The sequence below is a fragment of the Castor canadensis genome, chromosome 7 (genome assembly GCF_047511655.1).
Source record: "Castor canadensis chromosome 7, mCasCan1.hap1v2, whole genome shotgun sequence".
NCBI classification, from domain to species: Eukaryota; Metazoa; Chordata; class Mammalia; order Rodentia; family Castoridae; genus Castor; species Castor canadensis.
In genome coordinates this window covers 90,239,228-90,266,147 of record NC_133392.1, presented here as the reverse complement: position 1 = coordinate 90,266,147, position 26,920 = coordinate 90,239,228, and the positions used below count along the sequence as shown (strand labels likewise).

The window sequence follows — 26,920 nt, the reverse complement described above, 5'->3', positions numbered from 1 at the left end:
AAATTAGGATATATTCATTATATTGGGGCAGGGGGATTTGTGGTGACAATTCCAATTAGACTTATATTGTACATTATTTTCATTGCCCCTTCATCCCCCTCCCCAGTCCACTTAAAGAAATTGCAAGAGGTTTCTTAGTTCTATTTCATATATATATATGAAATATATATATGAAATCTATATATGAAATATATATATGAAATCCATCTGCCATATACCGTCACCTTAATCTGCCATCCTCCATTTTTAACCTGGTACAAATGACCTAGAACATACGTTTTCATACTTTTTAAAAAATCAAATATTGACAAATATATTTACATATGTATGGGAGAGATGTGTCATGTTTTATAGCATTGGGATATTATATAATCTTTTATATGCTATGCTTTTACCACTTAATTTATCATGAAATAATTGGAAATCAGCCAAACTAGATAACATTAATTCTTTATAACAAGTGCATAATATTCCACAAAGTAATTAGACCATGATTTACTCAAACATTTCTTTAAAGATAAGTAGTCACATTATTTCAACTTCTTGCCAATATAAATAGTGTTGCAAACAAAACAAAACAAAACAAAAACCTTTGTAACACTCTCTTTGTGTATGGGGTGCTTCATATCTTTGGGACAAATTCCTCAAAGTGGAACTGCTTGTTTAAATGTATGTGCACCTATATTTGAATTAATATCTTTCCACAAAGGTTGTAATTCACACTCTACCAGTGATAAACGAGTGTACTATTTTCCACATAGCTGTTTCTGAATAGCTAGATGTAATTTGCTTTAGTTAGATGTAATTAATTTCTCTGACTCAAAGTCAGGTATCTTTTAAAATAATCATTGACTTTTTTGATTTGTCCTTAATTCTTTTATTGAGTTTTCTTTTTTCACACCAATTTAGAACAGCCCTTAGTTTGTTACCTGTTATATGTTGCATGCCTTGCAAATATATTTTCTCATTATCTATTAAGTTTTTTACTGTACTCAGGGACTTTTTCCATGCAAAATTAAAAATAATATTCAAATATGTTTTATGTCTTAATAATTTTCAGGTTTCTAATCTTACATATGGAAGGTCTCCCCAACCTGCACACTGTACTTTCAGTTTCTAGATTTTTCTAAGATTTTTGTTTTACTTTTTACATTAATGTCTTTAAAAGTTTATTTAGGATTAAAAATTGGTGAAATGGGGTTCCAATTTCTTTCAGCAGTAAGGGTTCTTAAAATAATTCCATTTCCCTTCCTACACTTGTGTAGGAGTGAGCATGTAGTCAAACCCTGATCACAAGGATATTCAATGTCTGACTGTGATCCCTGATAAATGATAGTCCTCTTGCTATAAACTTAAATATGAAGCTAACATTCAGGATAGCAGAGTAGAGATGGAACCTGGGCTTGAACAAAGCATGAGTCACTGAATTAACAAAATCTGAAGCCCTTCCTACCACTGGCCTTCCTACAATGTGATATGAATTTCTTCATCACGCAAAGTCAGTGGTTCAGGATTCATATTACTTGCAGCCAAAGCCATCCTAGCTGATGTGTCATTTCATAATTAAATTTCTATACGTTCTTAGATCTAATTCTGGTCTGTAGTCTGTTATATTGATCTGCTTGTTTATTTCTTTTTACTATGATATAATTTCATTTTCAAGGCTTTCATAGTATTATGGTTTTCTTATTTGGAAAAACAACCCCTTGCCCTCCATGACTATTTTTTTCACAATTTTTTTTGCCATTCTCAAATGCTTATTTTTTCATAATGAACTTTTCTTCTTAGAAGGAAAAAAACCAGAATATGGAAAAAATTTGATGCACATGCTGAACGTTATAATGGCCTTTAAGAGCTATAAACAAGACACTGTGAGATATTTTAATTGAGAATTTGTTGATCACATTTTCCTTGACAGATTAATATTTCACATTTTTGGCAGTGGAGAACAATTGTTCCATAATCAGAACAGTATGTACTCCTTGGCTTGGTGAAGAACCACCCAGTGAAATATGAGAATTCTCCCACTTACAATCTGATATAGCTCTGTGTGGAAATGTTGGAAGGCTAGAGAGTGTTGAGTTACACATTTTCTTTCTTTTGGTTAAAACACAGTTTGGTGGTGAATTCTCCAAATTTATCAAAGAGAACAGTTGTACTTTGTACTTGAAGCATTCCATTTTTATCTATTCTATATATAACACTTTAAAAAAACTAACACTTTTAAATGATTAAAAATATTGATTTCCTGAAGGGATTGAGTCTAAGTCTCAATTTGATCATTTCTAGGGTGCTCCTTCTTTTGTTTACATTGTTAGTGGTATTATAAAACTTTCATAAACACCTCTCCAGTCTTTGTCTTATCTCTGTATTTTGTTTATGAAAAGCACTAACAATATGCTGTCTCAATTTTCTCCAGACATGGTTTGAATGTGGTGGAAAGAGCACTGGTCTTGAAGTAAGAAACACAGCTGTGTGATTCATTAGTTCTATCACCTTGCATGACTAGGTGAACCTCTATAGGCTTCATCCATTAAATGGAAATAATATCTACCTTAAAACTTTGCCATAAGGATTTGAGAAAAGTTTTGTGGGGGAAGCAAAACAAAACAAAATGAAACAAAAACCAGAACAGAAAAAAAAGAATTTAGGAAAAATTGTTATTAAACATGTTCATCTACTTCTTTCTTCACTGTAATCTGTATTCCATCTTTTTCTGTAACTTGCTTTCTCAAAGATCACTGTTGTTCACTCCTTTCTGTAGACCCATCTGTCTAACCTCACACTGTCCTGATTCCTGCCAGTCTCACCAACTATTTCTTTCCTTTACAGTGGGTACTTTCAAAGACTCAAATTGTGGCGGTCTATACTTCTTTTGATATCTATGTTCTCTCCTTCAGAAAACAGATTCATTTTTATTGCTTTAGTGATCATCACTATGCTTAAGACTCTTCCTGCTCCCTGACTCAGTTCTGTTTTCTCATTAAGTGCCCTCTTTCTGCTCACAACGTCTTCATTACGTGTAAGTTCCCAAGAGTAACCTTCCTGAAGAAAATATCTAACCTATTTTTTCCCTTTGTTTCCTAAATACTCAGGCTGATTCTTCGTGGATTATTCTAGAATTAGAAATACAGAAAAAAAAAGAGTATAAAGAAGAAAACAAAAGACCTGTATTGTGACAAACTTACAATTCTACCTGATGGGCCGATTATGCCTTCTCTGCCAAGAGGGCCAGTGTTTCCCTATTGGGGATGAAGAAAAATAATCGGTTTCATTCTCAGTACAATTGAGAAAAATCCCACATAACCTTTTATGCTATGGTAAAATAGCCATGTCCTAATAATTACAGTTTTATTTAAAAGTCTTATAATATTAGCATGCATCACAGTAATTTTGATTAAGACACAATTGTGCATATTACTATAATTTCCTATTAGAAGATATATATATATATTTTTTTCTAACAAATATAAATCAGAATTATAAAGCTTATTGTGGTCATAACTTCAATGATGCATTTATATGTGTGTTACTACATGAAAAATGAAATACTTTATACAAAAATAATAGACTGGGCTGGAGACCTGCCTAGCAAGTATGAAGCACTGAGTTCAAACCCCTGTACCTCCAACCCCCTACCCCCAATAATAGACTAATGAACACATTTTCAATAAATTTCTGCACAGATATTGAATAAACAGATGTTTGAATTACATACAGCATGGAATAGAGCATATAGGAGAGAACTAGAGGGCATCATATGTGACCAACCAAACTTTAGTTTCTTTATCTGTTAATTAGGGCCATTGTGAGAATTGAAAATGAAAAGTGCTTTTTAAGTTGCAAACTGTTATTCAATTATAATCACCTTGCATAAACTGGATATTAGGTAAATTCTTTCCACACTAGTATAGAGCCTACCATTTCTCAATGAATACAAAATATTTATTTTAGTTTTTTTTCCAACAAATTCCACACCAAACTGTACTGGCTGAAAGTTGTTTTTTCTAGCTCACACTCAATCTGGAATACATATCTGTAGATAACCTAATAGACTTTCTCTTTTTCCAACTCTTGTGGAGGTACAGAAAATACTATCAATTGAAATAATTATAGCATCAAGTGGTCCACTGATTCATAACTTTAATGTTAAGTAGGCCTTAAATCAGAGAAGTTACTGATAGTCTAAATCTAATGGAATCAATTTTTTCTGATACTAGGGATTGAACCCAGGACCCCTTGCTCACTAGGCAAGCACTTTACCTCTTGAGCTATGCCCTCAGCCTGAAAAGAATAACTTTAAAACAAAAAGGTCAACTTATAATTTATAAACTTATAAATATGGTACCCAAATGTCAAAGATCCACAATCAAATCAAGAAACTTGATTTTTAACCTAATCAAATGTATCCTCTAGAATGGCTATCACTTTAAAAAAAAGTCAAGGAAGCTTTAATCTAATAAACTGAACTGTGACTTGACTCTGAAATAATTTGTTAAAAGAATAGACAGGACTCCACAAAAAGTAGACCAAAAGAGTAAACAACTGTCTATGTTTATCTACATGTGCTCAAAAGATACAGTGCTATGTTTTTTAAATGCTGGGTACCATTAACTACATAGGTTCATCTTTGAAGTGGGGTACAATTAATCTAGATTTCTTAGTTCAATTAATTTTATTTACTTATCAAATATTTATTGATTTTTGAGCAGGAACTAAGTATTAGGTCACTTAGTATACATTGTATATTCCAATTCTGCAATTAGCAAGCAACCCTATAACATACGATTTGGTTAATCAGATGGGGACTCTAATTCTGTCTCCTCTATTATATTAGCCAACTATGGCCTTGAACAAATTATCTTTCTGAGGCTTAGTTTCCTCATCTGGAAAGTGGGAATAATAGCATCTCCCATAGGATTTTTGAGAGAATTAAATGAGATAAGGGACACAAACTGAACACAAGTACCTGATACATAACAGTGTTTTGCTAAATATTGACATATCAAGACTTTTTATTGGTGTCCTATAATGATTAAATAAACAATTATTTGTTTTTATAAATAAGTAGTAGTGAGCTAGTTACCAGAACTTTACTATTAATGAGCTGATAAATTTCTAGACATACAAAGCAATGTAGGTTTGGATAGATCCTGGCTCAGAGGCTGAATACTTTATGAAACCTTGCTTAGGAGAGGTGCTAGGCAGGCACTAACCTCTCTTTGACAAATCAAGAAAAGACTTACTTGAGAATTTAATAAGACTAAAAGGAATGAACTTAAACAGTAGAAGAACTTAATGTAAATAAGAACTTAAAAACAATATTTATTTTAGAATAACCTATTCATATTTAACCCCTTGGGGATAATTAGGAACTGGACTTGAAGGTATGGCTCAAATGGTAGAGAGCCTGCTTTACATGTGCAAAGCCCTGAGTTCAAACTTCAGTACTACCAAAAAAGCTGGACTTGATATAAAAGCACTTTCCTTGGTACCTCAGGAATTATGAAAATAACCAATAAATTTATACCTGAATGTTGAGAGGGGTCTTTAAACAAACATTTCCCATGTTCTTTGTATTACTGAAAATAATTTACTATAACAGGGAGTGGGTATAGAATTTTAATATTTTGTGCAAGACAGTGATTGTCAGTTGTAAAGTTCTCCTTTCCCTTGCATCTGAACTATTTTCCATCTTCCTCTGTTCTGACCACACTTGCCTTAGCAGAGCCAGAGTTGCTACTACCATAGACAAACCATTGTTTGAAATTTTAAAACTTTTAAAATTTCAGTTTTATAGACCATCTCATCAGTCAGGAGACTGTTATTAATGAGAACCAAACGAAAAGCCAACAATAACCAGTAACTGTTGCTGGCTTATTTATATTCTCTTATACTTTGCAACTACAGTCACTAAATGGCTAATTGGAGTACTTCAGACTCTGGTGTTTGAAACTCTTTAAGCAATTCTCATCACTCTCTTGGGATACCTGCTTCTTTGCTAGGAAAACACAGTTATCGGGAAATATTTTTCAAAGTGTGGTCTGAAGAGTTCTGGTAAAGTTCTCCAGGTGGTGCATGGGGTGGTCTCTGGTCCCTGGTTGTATTAATGCTTATAACACAAAACTGCTTTATGCTTTTGCTCCTGGTGTGAGTTCATACATTGTCTAGTCTTCACAGTAATTCTGATGATATGTTTTAAAACAAGTATGAGGACGTATGGGTGGTCTATGCAGTATTTTGCTGAAGCCAATTTATGGACTGCAAAATGTTGAACCCTGCATATGCTCTTATGGTATCTTAAAAGTAATTTTATTAGGTTATTAATTTGGAGCATACTAATTTTAGGTTTCTAAGTCCTAAGCAATAAGCAAAGAAACACAATTTTCACATAGGCAGGATGACTTCACACTTACTCTCTGTCCCATAGGACCTTTCGGACCTGATAGTCCAGCAATGCCAGCATCTCCCTCAGGACCCTAGATACACAATAAAAAGCCAAAAAGTTAAAGTATTTAGTCTATATTAGTACAAATGAAATAACCTTGTGTCAATTTGCCAATAGCTGACTCTCTAAATCATGCAATGAAATTGCTAGGAAAATGTGTAATTACATGAATTTAGAAATAAGCATTTTCAAAACTCAAATATATGACTGTACCAGTTGATATTTTACAGGTTAAAAAAGAAAAGGTCAAATCAGAGGCTGAATACTGACATGTTAATCTCTCTCTAGATGGCTGGAGGATTAGTAGAAAATAAGCGAACATACTCTGGGGCCTGGGGATCCTTGGAAGCCTGTGAACCCTTGGTCACCATGTTCTCCCTGCAGGGCGGACAGAGGGGATAATTGTTACCATGCTCTGGTGGCCTGGCCTGAAGAGTAAGTGCTTGGTGAATTTCTGAATCGGCACATACAGACTGCCCTTTCAGACCAGGCTCTCCACGTGGTCCTTGGTCACCTTGTGCTCCTCCATGACCTCTTTTACCTTGAACTCCAGGTTGACCAGGTGGCCCTTGTTCACCCTTGGAAAAAACAAAGGAAGGTGATCTTGACCTCAGAACCTATAAACATATTGGCTTTTAAATGAACCCTAAAAACGTCCTTCAGCATAGTACAAGGCACTGGGAAAATCAAATTCCACATGAGCATCCTCTCCGCTAATATTTACCATAAAGTAATATTTGATTGTAATGATTAAGAAATGTAATAATAGGCAAAGAAAATTCCAGAGATTGTGGTGGTAATTGTGGAAAGAATGGCGGGGGGACTTATAAAACTAGGTGGAGGATGTAAGAGGGCTTCAGAAAGGAGGGTGAAGCTCTGGTGTGTGTATGTGGGTATATCAATATGAGATGGAACTTGCATTTTATTTGAATTGGCATCATTATGCTGTGTTTTCCACACTGCCCAGAGATGACTCAAGATATGTGATACCAGAAGCAGAACTGTCTCCTGAAATGTGGACCCTTGCATTTGCCATGATTATCTCGAATACATCATTCAGAAATTTACATTATCTGCTTTCCTAGTTTCCTTTATTTCCTCACAGTTCACTCTAATGGTAGAGTTAATTACCATATTCTATTTTAAAATTCAAGCCTTTTTCATCTATTTTTAAAATCCATTTTTAAAATTAGAGTTGGAATATCTAAATGCCATTTCTGAAAAGAAATTTAGGAATCAGGCAGATAGAAATAGGTTTATGAAAAATGATTCTTTGCAGACTGGCCAAGAGCTCTTGAAGATCAGCAAATTGTTCTTCACTTTTTTGAGGCAAACCTGTAACTTTGAGGCTTGACAAAATATAGATTCTTTTAATTTCAGACTCTTTCTTACTTCTTTTCTTAGCTTTAGCATTTGCTTAGCTGCCTTGGGTTTTAGTAGAAAGAGATATTCATGATATAAACTTTAACCAAAGGCTAAAACTGTAAATAGTAAGCAAATGGATTATCAGTGGACCTATATGGATCAGAACTCTAAAATTCTTTAGAAGTGGAATTTGAAAATCAAGCTTAGAAGTAATAATAAAGGCGCCAATGTCTTAATCCTGAGCTGTCACAAGAAAGGTTTAGACAACAGACTGATCTCCAAGTTGTCTGGATCAATCCTACATTTCTAGGAGAGGTTTTATCTGGAAAATCTACTGACCTGTTATAATATTTCATGCAATGAATGCTAATGCAAGATCTAATTATTGTCACTTTGACTCTAAAAAATAATCTGCACTGTTATCAGACTTATCAATTAGTTGGTTAGGTTCAGACTTAGAGGAAAAGGAAATGTATTTGAGAGAGTATGTATCTGAAGTTCTCCATTTTTTAGGAGAAGGCAGATGACAAAGAAGGAACAATGAATCAAAATTAGCTTCTTTTTTTGTCAGTACTGGGATTTGAACTCAGGGCCTAGTGTTTGCTATGCAGGCATTATATCACTTCAGCTATACCTGTAGCCCCCAAACCAGCATTTTTGAAAGTATTTCTAGTTCTTGGTTAATGAGTTGTATGGCAAATCACATGCACTATAGAAAATGGATGTATAATGGTTATATACTTTCCCTTTTCCTTAATGTGCTTGTATTATTAGTCAAATTTTATTAAAAAGCTGTTAATCTTACCATCCTGTGAAGTAGCCAGTGAACTTGGACCCATCCAGATCCAAGGTATTACTCAATCATCCAGGTCCAGGTATTACTCAATCATCAGAACAAAACATTCAGGTACCTTTGGGCCTGGAACTCCAGAGCTTCCTGGCAGACCTGATGAGCCCTTTCCTCCTCGAGCACCTGGAGATCCAGTCAGTCCTGTTCTTCCTGGGCTGCCTTTGATGCCCTTTAACATAAATAACAAGTAAAAACCAGGACATTTCTAGAAAATCAATCTAGAGGCTCAATAAATGCAGGAATGGCTGTGTTTCAAAAGGCTGATGTTGATTTACTGGCTTAGAAGTTATCCAGAACTTCTTTCTCAAGTAAGCCAAACAATTAAAGAATGTTTTGGGAACACTCACTACTAACATGAAATCTCTAATTACAGTTAATACAAGGATCTGGGTTTTTTAAATGAAAATAGTGAGGCAGTATAAAGTCTACCAGTATCTCTGACTTACACAGTAGATGTGAAGTACTGTTATATCCTAACTTAAAAATTACAGTCTGGTGTACATGGCATATCTAATAACTGATTAATGTCTTATTAGGAAAAAAATTCTACTCTTTAACCACACGAGAGTCCATAAAATTCACTAATAGGTTGGGAATAATGTTAAACAAACCAACCATATATCTTTGAAACAAAATCCTAAATCAGGGATGGCAAGCCAAATCCTATCATTTGTCTGTTTTTGTATAGTTTATGACCTAAGAATAGTTTTTACATTTTTTAAATGATGGAAAAATGCACAGAGTAATAATACTTAAAGATGTGACAAATATATGAACTTAAAATTTCAGTAAATATACACAGCTTTATTGGAACACAGTCACACTCACTCATTCATGTTTGGCTCTGGCTGATTTTGCACTACAATAGCAGAGCTGAGTAATTGTGACCAAGACCTTAGGTTGCACTCTCATGGCTTTCTGTTGCTTCACAGCACAGCAGTTGGCGTGCAGCAGTAATAACTTAAGTGTTTTCAGTGGAACATATCTTGACCTTTTATTGCCAGTACATAATTATCATGTAAACAAGTACACTTTAAATATTGTGTTTTAGAGGGTGGGGGAGGGGAGCAGGGGGGAGAAATAACCCAAACAATGTATGCACATCTGAATAAATAAATAATAATAAAAATAAATAAATATTGTGTTTTAAAGGCACAACATAGAATGTGGGTTATTTTGTCATCAAATTAGGAGGGAGAAGCCTTGACTTCATTGTGCAGTGAGACTACAGCTGTGGTCAATATGCACACATGTACACAGGCATGTCACACCAGCCTTATCAGACTGGTCACTCAGCATAAGAGCCCCTCACGTGGATGCAACAGTTAGAAACTAGAAAATTTAAGCAGGAGCATCTTACCATAGAACTTCTTCACACACACACACACACAAAAATAAAAATGAGGTCGCAATGAAAGTAAGTGTCTCCATTTTTATTTGTTAGCCTAGCATGGAAAGTCCCTTAACCATGGAGAAGTAATTAAATCATGTAGCAAAATGAACTTGTTTTATATTATTAGTGTTTCGGTAAGAATAGTTGTTTGAAATGCTGAGGGCCCTAGTAGAATCAATATTCAATTAGGAAAAAAGACAAATGCTTTTGAGAGGTTTTCTTTGGCTCTTGATGAGTCAATAGCAGTTTGCAATACTGCTCAGTTGTTCATTTGAGGAGCCACTGTTGCGTTTGAAGTGACGGAAGAATTGACATGTATGAATAATCTGTGGGGTAACTATAGCTAGAACATTTTCAAAGAATTTAAGAAACCACTAAATTAGTGCTACCTGAAGTGGAATCTTCGAACAGGCAATGAAACTGGTAGTTGTGGATTGGCAAGAGTTATTGGACAAATTTGCAAAGCTTGTGAAAAGTAAGGTGTTTAAAGCTATGTACAGTGGCAGTATTTGTAGTATTCAGGTATTTTGTATTACTGAACATGTGTGTCAACACTGAACTCCATAGGTCCTTAGGAATTTAATCTTCTTTAGTTCTATGATTTTTTTTTCAGAAACAGAAATAATATAATATACATACCCAGATGTGTCCTATTATACAGTAGTTTGATGGTGTAGCAGAGGTAAAGTTTTACTGAGGTGTTTTTGAGACTGAGATCAAAATTTTTTTGAATGAGAAAAACTGTCCTCAATACAAGTGAACAGTGGGTGGCATTGAAAATTGGGTTTTCAATGTGAGTCAATGCCCTGTATAGCTATCCTTATCTCAACCAGCAAAAACCTTTGTTCCTTCCTATTATTGCTTATACTCTCTCTACAACAAAATTAGAAATAAGGGCAAAATAGTTTCTGCTGGGTATTGGCGGGGGGAGAGGGAGGGAGCGGAGTGGGTGGTAAGGGAGGGAGTGGGGGCAGGGGGGAGAAATGAACCAAGCCTTGTATGCACATATGAATAATAAAAGAAAAAGGAAAAAAAATAAAAAAAATAAAAACCAACAAAGCATAAAAAAAAAAGAAAATTGGGTTTTACTGTAGACTTTATAATGTCTATTAATGAATTAAATCTAAAATTACAAAGCAAAATAGTGCTTCTGGGTGGAACTTACATTGTGGTAAAGATGTTTTAACAATGAATCACAAGTGATATTAAGCAGCTTTATATACTTCCTATGCTGTCAAAAATTAAAACAAGAAGATCTTCATTCCCACACAGATTTATAGTGGATAGATTTTCTGAGCTCAGTTTCGGCAGTATATTTTAGACTTAGATCCAAGAGATTTCTGCATTTCAAAATCCATTTGTCCAGTTGAGAAGTTTCCACAAAACCTTGGATTGGAAATGAGTAAGCTACACTGTATCTATCAAGGGAAGAATCTAATAGAATTTTATAAATTCCTTCCAAGCAACGAATATGCTCAATTAAAATCATATGCTTATGAACTGCAGTTTTGGCAGTGTCTAGCTATGTGAAAAGGATATTCAAGGATGGAATATGTAAACTATGCAGAATTTATAACAGGTCAGCATTAAAAGATGAACAGAAAAATTTGATAATAGGGAACTGCAATAAGTTAAATGTTATCCCCTCCAAAGAAAGCCATTTTTCTTATTAGACTTTATTATAAAATTGTATCCAATTATTACATTTTTATTTCATAAATAAAAATGTTGTACAACTTTATTTTCTTTTTTGTCATTTAAGTTCCTAAGCAATACTCTTGATTTTGCTTCTTACTTCACATAGCTTAAAACTTTACTCATTTTGGAAGAGTTTGTTAACCTTCCCTCTAGATGGTTGTTATTTTCTTGATTCTTGGGATATCAAGTTGGATTATGCAATGGTTTTTCCATGCATTCAACAAAGATTTATTGAGTGTCATCTGTTATAAGGAAGAGATCACTGGAAGCCCTCTAGGGAATACATATATAAATAAGATATGGTTCTTATTTTCAGGAATTTAAAAACTAAGTGACATAGATGACCGTAATACTGTAATATGTAAATAATTATAATGAAAGCAAAAATGCAAAAAAAAAAAAAAAAGCCAGATGAGAAGAGAGATATAAAGCAACACTTGACAGATTCTGAGACAAAGAAGTTACTTTTAGTGGTAATCAGAAAAGGAATTGAGAAGGCAGTTTTGGAACTGGATCATGCCCTTAAACTTATATATGTGGCTGGAAGGGTGCTCTGGCTCAAGGTAGGCAATAGTCATTTCTGTGGGAGGTCTAGTTGAGAAAATGTATTTAAAAAGTAATGCCAATTTTTAACTCAATACTAAGGTATGTTTTCTCTTTCTTCAAATAATATTTCCTCTAAATTAGTTATTGCATATCTTATTTTTCTCTGACTTATGATAAAAATTCTATATATTCTTTTGAAGTAGATTTTTTTTTCATGACCACAAAACTCTTTAATGTAATGAGTAAACATCTGTTTTATAGCCACTGGGTGCTAGTTGTCATGCAGTTGCTTACAGAGATGTACCTATAGGATATAGATCCATATTCCTTAACCTGACTTTTATGTCCTGATCTACATTGACCATTTTGTCTCCCCCCTAATTCTCTATATTAGTGGAGATCAATATTTTAAAGGAATCATTATGAAGGCAAAATCCATATAGAGGGGCAAAGGGAGAATTGGAGGGAGGTAGAGAGTGAAGGAGATATGGCAAGAGAGAAAGGGGAAGGGGAAAGAGAGACATGGGGAAGAGGAAGAAAAAAGAGGAGAAGCAGGGAGATGGAGGGAGACAGAGATTCACACTGTTGATTTAGGATTCAGATGGTATAGTTCTTCATATGGCTAGTGCCTTATCCTTGGTATATTAATGTATCCTGTTTCTTTTTCTTTGCTTCTCACTATATGACTTAATTTGTTCTGTGAGCTTTGCTGTTCTATATCTCTAGGATAGATTATGTGATGGTGAACTTTCCACAAGAACCATGAGAATGGTACCACTTTAAAGCTCATCAATGCAAATGAAAGCAAATCCTGTCACAGTCACTTAAGACTTTGGGATATAAAATTTCAAAAATGGTGAAAGAATACTCAGGTGTCATACCAATGACCAGGTCTCTTATGGAAACATAACTTTACAGGAAAGGCATGTTTTAAAAACAAAATTCTTGGGCTGGACATGGCTAAAGCAGTAGAGCATCAGTACCATACAAAAAAGTTCTGAGCTAGGTGTGGTCACTTACACCTGTAATTCCAGCACTTCGGAGGCTACTGCAGGAACATAATAAGTTTGAGGTCAGCCTGGGCTATACAGCAAGTTCTAGGCCAACCTGGGATACGTAGTGAGACTGTCTCAAAAAATAAAAAAACAAACCAATCAACCAAACAAATACATAAGTATCAAAATTCTAATGAATAGCACCCTTCCCAAATTTAAAAAAAAAACAGCCAAAAGACCAAAAGAAACCAGTTAATTACAGAGAAAGCATATTTTAAAAGGTCATATATAAAAGATGGAAGGAGGACCAGGTATGGTAGTACATGCGTGTAATCCCAGCTACTGAAGAGCCCAGAAGTAGGATGATCATGGTCTGAGGTTGGCCCAAGCAAAAGTTTGAGACCCTATCTGAAAAAAGAAAACTAAAGCAAAAAGGACTGAAGACATGGCTCAAGTGGTAGGTGCTTGCATAACCAGGAGCTCATTTCCCAGAAATGCAAAATAAATCAACAAATCAGTAAAATTAAAAAAAAATTTTAAAGCTAGAAGGAAGGGTATATAAGGAAGGAAAAACATTAAAGCATTAAAGTAACTCTATAGCTAAACTAGGTAAAAATGTAGAACAGTATAAGAACTCCCCCCCCCTCAAAAAAAGAGTGGGCTGTTTTGCAAGGTTGCAAGCCTCCTCTTGCTGGATGAATTATTGAAGTAGCAGATGTCACAGGGGGCTGCATCACATGAATAAGTTACCCTAAATGATACCTCAAGATTCTATAATTCTAAAATAGTACCACTTCACGTCATTTTAATTATAGGTCTAACTAATTTCTAAGACCATTGTTTTCCAATAGAAAAAAGTGTATTTTTTGGATAAGTCATGGAAAAGGATATTCAGATACAACTGAACACCTCTGAAGTCAATAGTTTTTTTGGACTGAGAATAAGGCACATAGAACTAGTCATTAGTGTTACTAGAATCCCTAGCTAGCCTTAACTAGAAACTTCATTTTTCTTGCAGTGCTATCAGCCATTCAACCTGGCCAAATGAAAACATTCCAAGTCATTTACTATTCATGTTGGTTTCTTAGAGAGAAACTTGAGGATAGTTGCAGGCTGTTCTGTACAAAGTTCCAAACAATGTTTCATACAAGTAAAGAACAAACATTTTTAATTAGGAATACACAGATGGATGATTAATTTTGCTTGCAAGAGAAACAGATGTTAATCCCTAGGCATTCTTTCCAATGTCTTCTGAAAAAGTTGCCTGAAACTATTCAACAAATGGTAAAGTAATTCTGGGCAAAATTTTAAAAATTAAATAAAACCGTAACAACTATCAATTTTTTTCAGAGTTTACCTCTTAGAAAGTTACTATAATGGTAAGAGCACATGATATCACATGGCCAGAGAGTCCCATTATACTAAGACATAAGCCTACAGAAATTAATTTCGAATCCTACGGGAAAGTGTTGCCAATTTTGACTGACACTAATGGCTGCCTAAGCCTGAGACAGGAAACAGTTACTGTACGGAGTAAGGACAACAAAAGCATCAACCACAAGATTTACTTTTTATTATCTCTTATGTGTCAGAAACTGTAACAACATATGGTCATATTGTTTTATTTTACCTGATGTAGGTTAAGGAAAGAACAGGTAGTTGTCTTTCACTTTGTCCTCTGGGGAAAAGAAGTAAAAAAATTGAGGTTTGTCTTCATTTTGGAACTGAATGGAAATATCAGAGAAAGAAAATGGGAATATCTGCACACATTTAGAAGCACACAGTGACAGATTTTGGAAAGCTGATGCCTGGTGAGTATATAACAGTGAAACATAACATACGGATTATGCTCTCTGATTCTCTCTGCTCCTTGGTTTAGCTATTTTATTTTCATTAGAATTTATTTCATTTATTTTTGTTAGAATTAGAAACAAAAATGACAAACAATATTTGTTCAATATGGGCAACAAATTATAAAGAATAATAATTAAGGAATTAATATCTTTAAAATTATGCTGAGTTAAATTATAAGTATTATGTTAATTTCATTGATTTATCAGCACTACAATGATACATTTAAAGTGGCATTGAACTTCAAATTAGTTGATGTTTTTCTTTAAAGTACTTAGTACATTGAAAATTTTCTGGTAACAGTTTTTTCCTTTCCTTTCCATGATGCCATGGAAAGTAACTTCTGTGCGTACAGAATTATGTTTACATAGTTATTAACTATATAGTTAGTATCTGTGTGAGTAGATAGTAATTAAAATTAATTTTCTTTATAGAATACATATAATCCTGAAGTTATTTTTTTCATTTTAGACAAAATAAGTACCGTGGGGTTTTTTTTTTATGTGTGTGTATGTGTGTGCGTGTGGGGAGTGGTTAAACTAGCAAACTCAAGAGTTATAAAAGTAATTCTTTGATTCCTTTGCTGTAGCAACTAAAAACACTTCTGTTTAAGTAGAAGTTTGTCATTTATTTGGTTTACTAAATATATCCCTCCTAGGAAAGAATTGGTTATTTAAAAATATGTGAGATAGTAATTATTGAGTAATTACATGTAGGTCTACACTACACATCAATAATGTAACATTCATAAGATTTTCCTGCAGTGCCAGCCATAAGCAATGTAGCCAACTGCTGGATATAAAATTTATGAATGAGCTGTGTGCTAAGTTAGGAGGTAATTTTAGTTTTAAATCTCTAAACATATTCAAGGTCAGGGAACTAACAGCAAGTTGAAGCTCTTAAGGGAGCAAAGATAGGTCTGCTTGATTTATGTCTGTTCCCAGGAGTGCACAAAATTAACTTCTTTTTCAGACATTTTAGATACAGGCATTTTAATACTGTTTTACCTCACAGAAAATTATTTACATATTTCCATTAGAACTGATAGTTTGTCAGTCCTGAAAAATGGACAGTTGCATATTCCACTATCATATTAGACAAAATAAGGATTTTCTATTAAAGCTCCTTTACCTAGGTCTCAACACATCATCACAGGATGACCAACTACTGAAAGAGGACTCTACACGTTGGCTCTTAGACAAGGCTCGTACCACTATGAAGAAATAAATGTGCATCCCTTTATTTAAAAAAACACTAAGACTATACCCAAACGAACATATTTGACCTCCCAATAATGCTGAGAACATGCTAACCTCGTTTGTGACTGTTGGCATTTTCACTTTGATTCCTTTCATATGACAAGTTCTCATACCTCACTCAGTCTCACCTTCGGTCCTCAGCTTCAAGTGTCACCTCCTCAGTGAGGATTTCCTAGTCTCCTTCATATATAACCTTCCTCTCCCATAGTGTTTTATCACAGAACTCTATTTCTTTCATAGAATTTAACACATTTTGGGATTATGTTCTATATTTCCTGATTTATTTATAGTCTATTACCCAATTATTAGACTTACCTATATTAAGTTGTCATCTTTTAAGGTCAAATGCCACCAATTTCTTTCTGTTCCACGAGGGCAGGTTTTTGTTCATCTTGTTCACTATTATATTCCTTAACTCCTAGCTCATATTAGGAACTAAACAAATATTTTTTTGACTGATTAATGTTAGCATAACTATTTACATATAGTACTATGGGAAAAATGCTACTAACTCGGTAAGTATATGAAATGTATTTAGCATATTGCAAATAATATGTCACTCGATTCTTGTAAGATCATATGAATGAAGTATTATTACTCATTCACTTGATGTATTTAAATAGCTAACACTTCTAAATTTTAAACTCAGATCTCTAGGACTTTAATTACCATGCAGAGAACATTCATTCTTCAATGATTTATAGAGCTTCTCCTATGATCCTGACAATGTACAAAATGCTAGAAATACAATTATGAAGAAAACATAATACCCGTCTTACAAGAGTCTATAACCTCATAGGAAAGAAAGACATGAGTACAAGTAATTGGTATCCATATTATCTATACTCTAATGAAGGAAGTACCATGAGCATACCAAAGTTCAGAGCAGACATGTTGAACTCTGATTTAGAAGAGTGCATGGAGTCCTTAAAGATTAAGAAATTATTCATCATAAAGTTAAACAGAAGGATGGAAGAGCTTTCTAAGCAGAGGGAATAAATTATACATATGGGAAATACACAGAATTTTGGAGGAATGCCTAGATAAGCATATTTAAAGGAGTATAATGATTAATAACAGGGCTCTGAGAGTAGATTGCTTGGTTTTGAATTCTGTTGTCTGTGTGACCTTGGGAAAATTACTTACTCTCTCTGTCTCTCAGCTTCCTTTTTGGTAAACTGGAGATAATAGCTATATCTCCATATATTTCATGGGGGTTTTGTGCAGGTTAAATATCAGTGCATATTTATAATAATGTGGAATAATGTGAAGCACACAGTATTTAATAATTGTTAGCTGCTGTGATGATTGACATGCAGAGTACATGGGAGGAGCAAGATCGAATGTAAGCTGGGAAATGTAAACAAAGGCCAGAGCATGAAGAAACACCAGTCCAGAGAGAATATGAACTTTATTTGACTGGAAGTCACTGAAGATTCCATAGGAAAGTTACATCCTTTAGCAAATCTTTCATTTTGTTGCTAATAAGCAGCCAAACACACTGAGTTTTGTCTGTTCTGGAAGAGGTCCTAATGAGCTGACCTTGGGCCAAAACAAAGCCACAAGGGCAAAAGAGGGAGAAAGTACTAATGAGGATGAGCCATAGCTGGATGATAAGACTCTCAGTAAGAAAGAGTTGACAGGATTTGGTAAGTGGAGATTTGGCCAATGAGATTTTGGAGATTTCTCCAAAATACTATGGAAAACAAATCTATGTCTTCCTATACACAGAGGTTTCTTGAGTATAACCACTAGCTCATAGCCTATAGGTCACCCAGCCTAGAATGGCTCAGGGATGCTGGTGTTCCTAACAGGCTCCACGGTGGTCCTGCTGCTCCATGCTTGGATTAGGGGTGGGCTAATGATGTGTGCTTTTTCTCTTATGCAGTACTGGACACAATCCACAGATGAAAAACCTGAGAATTTCAATATTCTTTAAAGACAAGAATCTTATTCTAGACAACATTAAACCTGTGTTCACCTGACAAACTGCAAAGTCAAGATTGAGAGACCTTGATTTGTTCCAAGTTTAAGTTGTTATTTTTGTTTTATTCTTTCCGTTCCAACAACTAGCTTATTAATTATAGCAATAAAAAAATAAAAAGATTGGTAAGTCTTCATTTTGGTGACAAATGGATTTATGATTTTTGCAAGGAAAAGTTGTTTTCCTTTTTCCTAAATGATTGAGGTACTGTGTTTGTACAGAAGTCCAACTCAATGAAAACAGCATGGTAGACTCATTTACTACAGATGTGCTAAGTTGACTGGCCTCAGAACACTCATTTGTACAGAAGGAAATTCACAAGGGCAACTCGAGCCTCCCTAATACTGTCCTTCAGTCATAGTCACATGACCTAAAAAAACATTGAAACTGCACAGTGAATATGCCAGGAATTCTTTAATTCCTTGGCCACATCCAAAAAAAGGAGAAGAAGAAAATAAGAAAGAAAGAAAGAACATTGTTTAGGAAAATCAAGCAGTTGCATAATGCTAAAAATCCCAGAATAAATATTTTTCTCAGTGGATAAACCCAGCAGTCTTTAAAGGTAAGCCAAGAAACACCATGGTGTCATGATTTTTTTAAAAAAATAAACAACAAAAAAATCCGGAAAGATGTTCTTATTTTTGGCTGAAAATATTCCAGGAAACTTGCTGGTCTTTAGAGATGGTATTATTTTCTCTTTAGTAGTTTTTGCTAGTAAAAAACAGTAGTTTTACTTTAATGTAGGTTTTTAGAAGTAATTTTCTTATAAATTACTTTCCCTAATGATAAGTTGGCCATTGAACATTTCACTTCATTTTAACATTCTATTGGACAAATTCTTTATAAAGCATTATAATCTTAACTTCATACTAAATATTCTACAGAGAGCAAAGACATTTAGAGAAAATATTTTCATATTTACAAATAATAAAAACATGCAAATCTTGGAGTTGGAAAGGAGAGTCCTCAAGGGAATCCTTTTTATTCTTCTCTCTTTCAACCTTTTTTTTTTTTTTTGAGGGATACAAACACTTCAACACTTGTGCTATCCTGATATCCTAAGTATGCTTGTAAAAGCTTCTAATTAATTCTGTGAAAAGTTAAAAATTAATAGCTGATGACTATGATCTGATATCCAATTCCTTCCTCCTTCCCTCCCTCTCTCCTCTGTTCCCCTCCTCCTCTCCTTTCATCCTTCCTTCCTTCTTTTTTTTGGGTTCTGTGGTTTGAACTCAGGGCCTGGTGCTGAGCTGCACCTCTTGAGCCACACTCCTGATCCCTAGCTAATTCCTTTCTAATGGCAACACTAGATGCCCTCAACTTCATGGCCCTGGGAGGTAATAGTGCTGTATTATTTACATTACTATAATTCATGTCAGTTCTTTTCATCACCAAGTTCAATGACCTTTCTGTACTGGTCATATATAAAGGAACATGTGGCTCAGAATCTGCTTTTAAAAAATAGTCCCCAGTTAAAAGTATAGTACCTTAGAAATGGAGGTAAAATGTGCATGAGGTGTTAAGTAATTCGTGCTCAGACGCTGCCTCCCTTGATTAGGGCCTTATCCTCTCCATATCTACTAGTGCTTTCTAATGAGGACTTAAATGTGCTCAGGTTTCTCTCACTTGAAAATAACTTTCTCTCTTAAGTTTATTCTCTGGCAATTGTTTTACTTTTACTTTCTCCTTTAGAACTAAGCCTTTACATTGAGTGATCTGAATATCTGAATATCTTGATATTTTTCACCATCCACTGTCTCCTCAGGCTGTCCAGCTCCATTTATGTCCCCATTAATCTAAACGGTTTCTTACTGAAGTTATCAATGTCCTCCATATACTAAAATGCAGTGGTCATAATTTCATTCATTAGGTTTTTGCATTAGTATTTTTACTATGAACACCAGAAACCAACACTGGCTAACTTAAGCCTTAAGCAGAAAAAAACAATGAAATGACAATTTTAGCTTGTAGAATCACAGATGAACACTAGGAATCAGGTTTTAAAAATATGTAGGAGCAAATGAAAGTTACGAAGTCAGAATTTGGACTCTGCAGCATGTACTGTGCCTTCTATTGGTAATCAGATACTATTATCGACACACTGTCATCTCTGAAAACTGGGCTGATGTGACTACCACTGTCCCTGTTTCTATGCATCACTAACTCCCCATTTGGAGGTTTAAAAATTTTTAAAGTGAAATTATAAAAATAGAAAAATTACAGAAGAATAGAAAGAAACAAATTTTTTTGTGCAGCTATAAAATGTATTTGCATTTTAAGCTGTTACTACAAGGGTAAAAGTTAAAAAACATTAAAATGTTTATATATTGGAAACATTACTGTAACCTAAGGTTAATTTATTATTAAAGAAAGAGTTCTTTAAAAATAAATTTAGTATAGCCTAAGTCTACAGTAGTGTTCAGTCATGTCCTTAGTTTTAATATTCACTTACCACTCACTGACTCACCCAGAGCAACTTCCAGTCTTACAAACTCTGTTCATGTTAAGTACTCTGTATAGGTGTAACTTTAAAAAAGTCTTTTATACCATGTTTTTACTGTAATTTTTCATGTTTAGATATGGTTAGCTACATAAACATCTGCCATTACACTACAATTGTCTACAGCAGTCAGTACAGTAAGATGCTGTACAGTAGGCTTGTGGTGTATAAGCAATGGCTACACCCTGCAGGTGCAGCCTAGGTAGATAGTAGCCTGTACTATTTGTAGCTTTTATAAGTATACTTTATGGTATTTCCACAACAACAAAATTACCTAACAATGCTTTTTTCCAAAACGAATCCTTGTCATTAAGCAACACGTAGCTGCATAATTCATTTTTGTATATGAATCTTGCATCCTGCACCTTTGCTAAACTCACTTAATTTTTTGCAGATACTAGATGTTCAACATAGATACTCATGTTGTGTGCAAATAAAAATAATTGTGCTTCTTTCATGACAATTTTACTGTCTTTTATTTCTTATTATGGCTGGAACCTTATGGTATTGACTAAAATCTCCAGTACAATGTTGAGTATGTCTTATAAATGTGAGGTGGTAGTAAAGATATATGTAGTTAGGTAAGGCCTCAGAAGGTTTGCTCACAAACACCTACACTGAAAAGACTTATAACAACAGAAACAAAGTTGGAGATGCTATAAGGGATATTGAAAATAATAATGATCAAGTAACTTAATTAAATTTACCACTCTCAAAAGAATGCTAAAAGCAAAGAAAATTAAAAAGAGAAAGGAGATTCATAAAAACTAATGGTCAAAATTTGAGACAATATAAAAAAAGAGAAGAGGTTTATAAAAACAAAGGAACTTGAGAGTCACACCAATATTTGTTTGGTTATTACAGGGAAGATACAGGTAGTGATATGTTAAGCAAAAACATTTAAATAAATATACATTTGATTATTAAGTTCAATGTAACTGCTACAAGGACAACGGAAGAATGAATAACTTTTAAATCATTAGAAGAACATTTTGTCATTCAGTGGAAATCAGGAAAGGGAAAATAGTACAGGACAAGGATAACAAAAAATTAACAGGGAAAATATTCTTAATGGAGCAATTTTAGATATAGTCCCTCTGAGATATAGAGCAGCAGAAGAATTCCACTATTCCTAATACTTTTAAATATAGGATTGAATGTTCCCTTACAACTTATGTGGGAATGAATGTAAGGGAAAAGAGAAATCTTCCATCATTTGATGATGTCACTATCTACCTAAAAACCCAATAGAATCACAACAGGAAGTTATTAGAAGTAAAAAAGTTAGCTGGATTAGACTATAACCTATACAAATCTGTAATACTTACTTAAATGATGAAAACTAACTAGAAAATAGAACAAGAATACACAAGGTCTTTATTGAAAGACAATATTACAAGTCGGTAAGGGGAAAAAATATGAAGTTAGATTGCCTCTGTAGTTGTGTGTTTATGAGAATTACTTAATCTTTCAGTTTCCTCATCTGTAAAATAAGAATTATAATTGTACCTATCTCATAAGGTTGTAAAGGTTAAATAACTTATCATAATAAGTATTGTATAAATTTTTGCTATTTTTATTTTGAAAAAATTCTATCATAGGGCCATAGAAGATGACAGGAATAAATAGGTATTCTGTATTTTTATATTAGATTTCTAAAATATGAACTTTCTTCAAAAAAATCTATAAATTCAAGGCAAATCCAATAACAAATCAAGCTTTTATTTTACTTTACCTGTATAACTATTCAACAATTGTATCCTAAATGTATGTGAGGAAATCAAGGTTAATAACTAGTAAATTAAAAAAAAAAAAGAAGGGGACTTGCTGTACTATATCTGAGGACATACTGCACAGCCACAGTAATAATAACAGTGCAACAATACAAATAGACCAGAGGCTAGCCAGCTTTTTTTTTTTTTTATAAAAGGGCTAGATAGTAATTATTGTAGACATTGCAGGCCATATGGTCTCTGCTGCATAGGAAGCCATACCTAACTACAAGAATAGGACTCAGGACAGGCTTGGTGGCTGATGTCTGTAATCCCAGCAATGTGGGAGGGGTAGGTATGAGGAGTTGTTAGTACAGCACCACGCCAGATTTGAATAAACAGCTAATGTTGATTTATTATTTAAGAAAAGAGAACAAATCAATGGATAGCTGTATACAAATAGTGGAAATGCAAAAGGGTAAATTTTATTGGGTTCTTGGTAATTCTAATGTTTCAAGTGAAAATACAACCTAGGATAACAAAAAGATGTGGATTAGATTAACAATTGAGAAGGAAAAAAGGGGAATGGCTAAGTAAAGATGAAATTATGATTTTTAAATTTCTGATCAGATAGATAAGATACAAATTTGGATAAAAGTAAGAGTGACTTGTATCACTGTTACCTCTAGAAAACAGAAAATTTCACACAGTTCTTAAAAATACTGGGGCTATATAAAAGCAAAGGGAAAATGATTTTTGGCAGAACCTACCTTGAGTTACTGCCAAGATCTAAGTGATCCAATGGTTGTTTAAGACATGTGATGAACCAAAACTCAGAAAGATTGGGTAGCCCCTAAAATGTAGCTTCCTTACAGCTCTTTTAAAAAGTTTTTATAGGGATAAAATTGTATAAATTAAAACTCTGGATTATTAGATCTAAAATATCCAAGAGAACGTGCCCATCAAAACTCCTGTAAATCATAAATATAATTCCAAAATAACTATCGGAGAAATAATTGACTTAATCCGAGCCAATGCCAAACCTAAGAAAGATAGCCAAAATACCTACAGTCTAGCTAGGAGACATTTATACATAAGAAATAAAGAAAAAAGAGAGATTCACACTACTCACAGGAAGTCCCTGTTTTCCTGGTAGCCCAATTTTTCCAGGATTTCCTGAAATGCCATCTGCTCCGTGGTATCCTGGCATGCCTTTTGGCCCAGGAAGGCCTAGAAGTCCCTTGATAATTAAAAATTACTTGGATTATAGAAACATGCTGGGCAGATGTTTAAATGACAACTACCTTTACATTTACTAGGGGAGGCTAGAGGGAGTTTGTGTTTCTATACCTTGTTCCAGGGCAAATTTTACTCTGTTTCTTGGACCCCTTAATGATTTACTGTTTGGACTCAACAAAAAAGTTCTTAAAAGTTCTCTAAGGGCTGTGTGTGGTAGCTCATACTCATAATCTCAGCAGGAGCTGAGACAGGAGGATCTTAAGTTCAAGGCCAGCCTTGGACTCTGCAATTTAATTTTTAAAAATTTCCCTAAATAGATCTGGGGATATATCTCAGTAGCACAGCACTTGCCTGTTATGCACAAGGCCCTGGGTTTGGTTCCCAACACCCACAAAAGAGAAAAAAATTTCCTTAAACAAAAACACCAAGCTGATCAGCAATTTACTCTGTAACCTTTTGGATCTTAGTGTAATTCTTTTGTATTTTACAATATACAATTGTGCCAACCCATGCTTTACCAGCTGCCAAGAAAAGATGAGTTATGTGCACCTGTCAGCTTAGTCTATGGGATGTCACTCACCATCTCCAAAACCTTGTATTGTGTTATTTCCCAAGAAACAAATTATGATTCTTTCTGTTACTCCTTGAATCAGATAATTACATGACTGAAGAAAGGTCAGAACATTTGTTTCTACTTTTGAATGGCTGGGTTTTATCTGTAGGATCTCTGATCTGAATGTGCTTATAATTTATCTTAATTTTTTTTCCACTATTTTGAACCAACACAGGTCACTCAAAGCTGGCATCTAAGTCTTGACTGGGGGATGTCAACAGGACATCTCTAGTAATAAGCTAGTCAATACATATCTGATTAGCTAGAGGAGGAACTGATGCCAAGGTAAAATTAATCTTTGTTCTAGAATAAAGGAATTAAATTTTTCTTTTTCAAAGACTTTCTGTTCCATTTGCCAGGGGAGTGAGTGAGAGGCTGAATCCCCCAATTAAATCCAGCTCATGTTCTTTTAATTATGGTTGAAGGTATCTGACCTTTGTTACCACTCATTTAGTTAGGATTCCAAGTTCCCTATTTGCCAATCCTTATCATGACAGAGGAACAGGAGTCCACAGGGAAGGCTTCACAGCACAGGAAAATCACATCCTTCAGTCACAGGGACTTAGATTTAAATAGCAAGTTTGGTTTTGAGTTAGTGGTCATATTTTGTTTCCTTTGTGTTCCAGCATGGGTTTAAAATTTTTTTCAAGACAATCTGATTTATCCAACATGACATAATTGGCCCCAAACTATTCTGCTTGCTAAAGCTGTCAATTCTATTTAGAAAAACAAGAAAGATGAAAGAGGCCCATTACTTACAGGAATGCCAGGTTTCCCAGAAGGACCAGGAGCTCCTTTTTTCCCCACAGGGCCCTAAAAGTGGGAAGCACAGTTGTCAATTGACAGAAGTAAATTTACCTAAACTGAAGCCACAGAAGAGAATACTGAGGCCTGGAAGCTACACTAAGCTGCCACTAACTAGCTGTATATCACTGGGATTGTCATTTAACTTTCCTGGGGTCACTTTCTTCATATGAAAATCAGAGCGTTTGAACGGATCATCTATGAATTTTCTTCTAGGTTCAGAATCATAGCTCTATTTATTTAGTAAACATCTCCACTTTCAGGCAGAGCCTTTGTCTTCTTTTGAAAGTAGCTAAATTCAGTAAACATTTATTGAATATCATGTATCATGGACTCTGTTATGGGCTAGGACTGCAAGAAAAGGTCCTGTTCACAAGTCACTTACCATGTAGTGAGGGACATGAGCCCGTAGCTTAAAATGTCCTTCTCTGCAAGCACAAAGAACATACTTGCAAATCAAGGAACAGGTATTTATTTCCCATGGAACTGTTTGTTTTTCCATGTGTGAGACATTTTAAATCATAATTGATTCAGCAGTAACTGGTCTGCCAGGATAGTTAGGAAATTTGCCCTTGCAAATCATGCCATTGTTCTGATGATATCCTAAAATTATTTTAAGAAGAAAAATATGTAAAAGGGTGACTGATATATAAATAAGAACAAGAACTGTATTGTCATTCTCAGACACATTTCCCAGAAATCATCAAAAGTTATCATGAATAAGACAGTGAACATACACTTAAGGAAGAACAGGAATGTAAAACCCATCCTGTTAGGGGGAGAGTTCTAGTGGGAGGAAGAGGGTGAAAGGAGGTCAAAGACTTTGAATATCATTGATGTACTTTATATATCTTTATGAAAAAACACTGAAACTTGTCAAAATCATTTTAAGTTGGGGGGAAGAGGATGAGGGAGAATGATGGTGGGGATGAAACTAACCAAGGTACATTGTAAGCATATATGAAAACTTCACAATAAAACCTCCAATACAGCTAAGATATCCTAACAAAAATGTTAAGAAAAAAAATGAAGACACTGTGCTAAAGATTTAACTTAACAACACACACACAAAATAAATAGTTTCAGATGTTACATCTTCTGAAAATGAGCTTAAACATTTTAGAAGGAATAATATGTATTATCACAGAGAAAAAGAGTATTTTTTAGTTAGTATTTTTTAGCTAGGTGTTATGGTGTATGTCTTTAATTCCAGCACTAAAGAGGCTGAGGCAGAGAGTCAGTCTGGGCTACATAGGCTCTTTTTCAAAAATTTTTTTTTCAAAAATTCGATAATAGGGAGATACATGAATAAGTGTTTTGGCTTCAGCTTTGAAAACTATTTTACTTGCTTTAGAAGTACTAATGCAAAGTCTTTCTAAGGGTAAGGAAACCAGAAAATGAAAGAGATGGTGACCTGGGTTTAGTTGAAGTATAAACAATTTCTAGAACACATGGTATCTATAGTAAAATATGTTTTTCAGAACACAAAAAAGAAGTAAAATAAGCAAATAAATATTGAAAAAGTTATGATTTCAGTCATTTAAAAATAATACTAGTGGTGATGATTTTCAAATATGATAACCAGTGCGTTTTTTCCTTCACAGTATTTCTTTTTATGCAAAGAGAGAGATAGCTCTGTTCCAGACTTTTGATTTTCCAAATA

The 26,920-nt window shown here is 34.2% G+C and overlaps 1 protein-coding gene and 1 long non-coding RNA gene across 11 annotated transcripts in view; one reads left to right on the top strand and one right to left on the bottom strand.

Moving 5' to 3' along the window:
* Positions 1 to 26,920, bottom strand: part of Col24a1 (collagen type XXIV alpha 1 chain) — a 353,893-nt gene that overhangs the window by 53,287 nt on the left and 273,686 nt on the right. For 8 of the 10 annotated variants that reach the window (XR_012449831.1, XM_074079546.1, XM_074079545.1 and 5 more), the window contains 7 exons: positions 25,213 to 25,266; positions 23,734 to 23,841; positions 8,725 to 8,832; positions 6,919 to 7,026; positions 6,773 to 6,826; positions 6,417 to 6,479; positions 3,189 to 3,242 (listed from right to left, as the gene is read on the bottom strand). Coding sequence is in view for 9 of the 10 variants with exons in the window: in XM_074079546.1 (XP_073935647.1) it covers positions 3,189 to 3,242; positions 6,417 to 6,479; positions 6,773 to 6,826; positions 6,919 to 7,026; positions 8,725 to 8,832; positions 23,734 to 23,841; positions 25,213 to 25,266 (549 nt within the window). In the remaining variant the exon portion in view is untranslated. The remainder of the gene's footprint in view (positions 1 to 3,188; positions 3,243 to 6,416; positions 6,480 to 6,772; positions 6,827 to 6,918; positions 7,027 to 8,724; positions 8,833 to 23,733; positions 23,842 to 25,212; positions 25,267 to 26,920) is intronic. The other 2 variants (XM_074079547.1, XM_074079548.1) reach the window with 2 other exon arrangements.
* The window catches only part of LOC141424872 (uncharacterized), a 196,170-nt gene that overhangs the window by 51,320 nt on the left and 117,930 nt on the right, over positions 1 to 26,920 (top strand). The gene's annotated exons all lie outside the window — the stretch shown is intronic.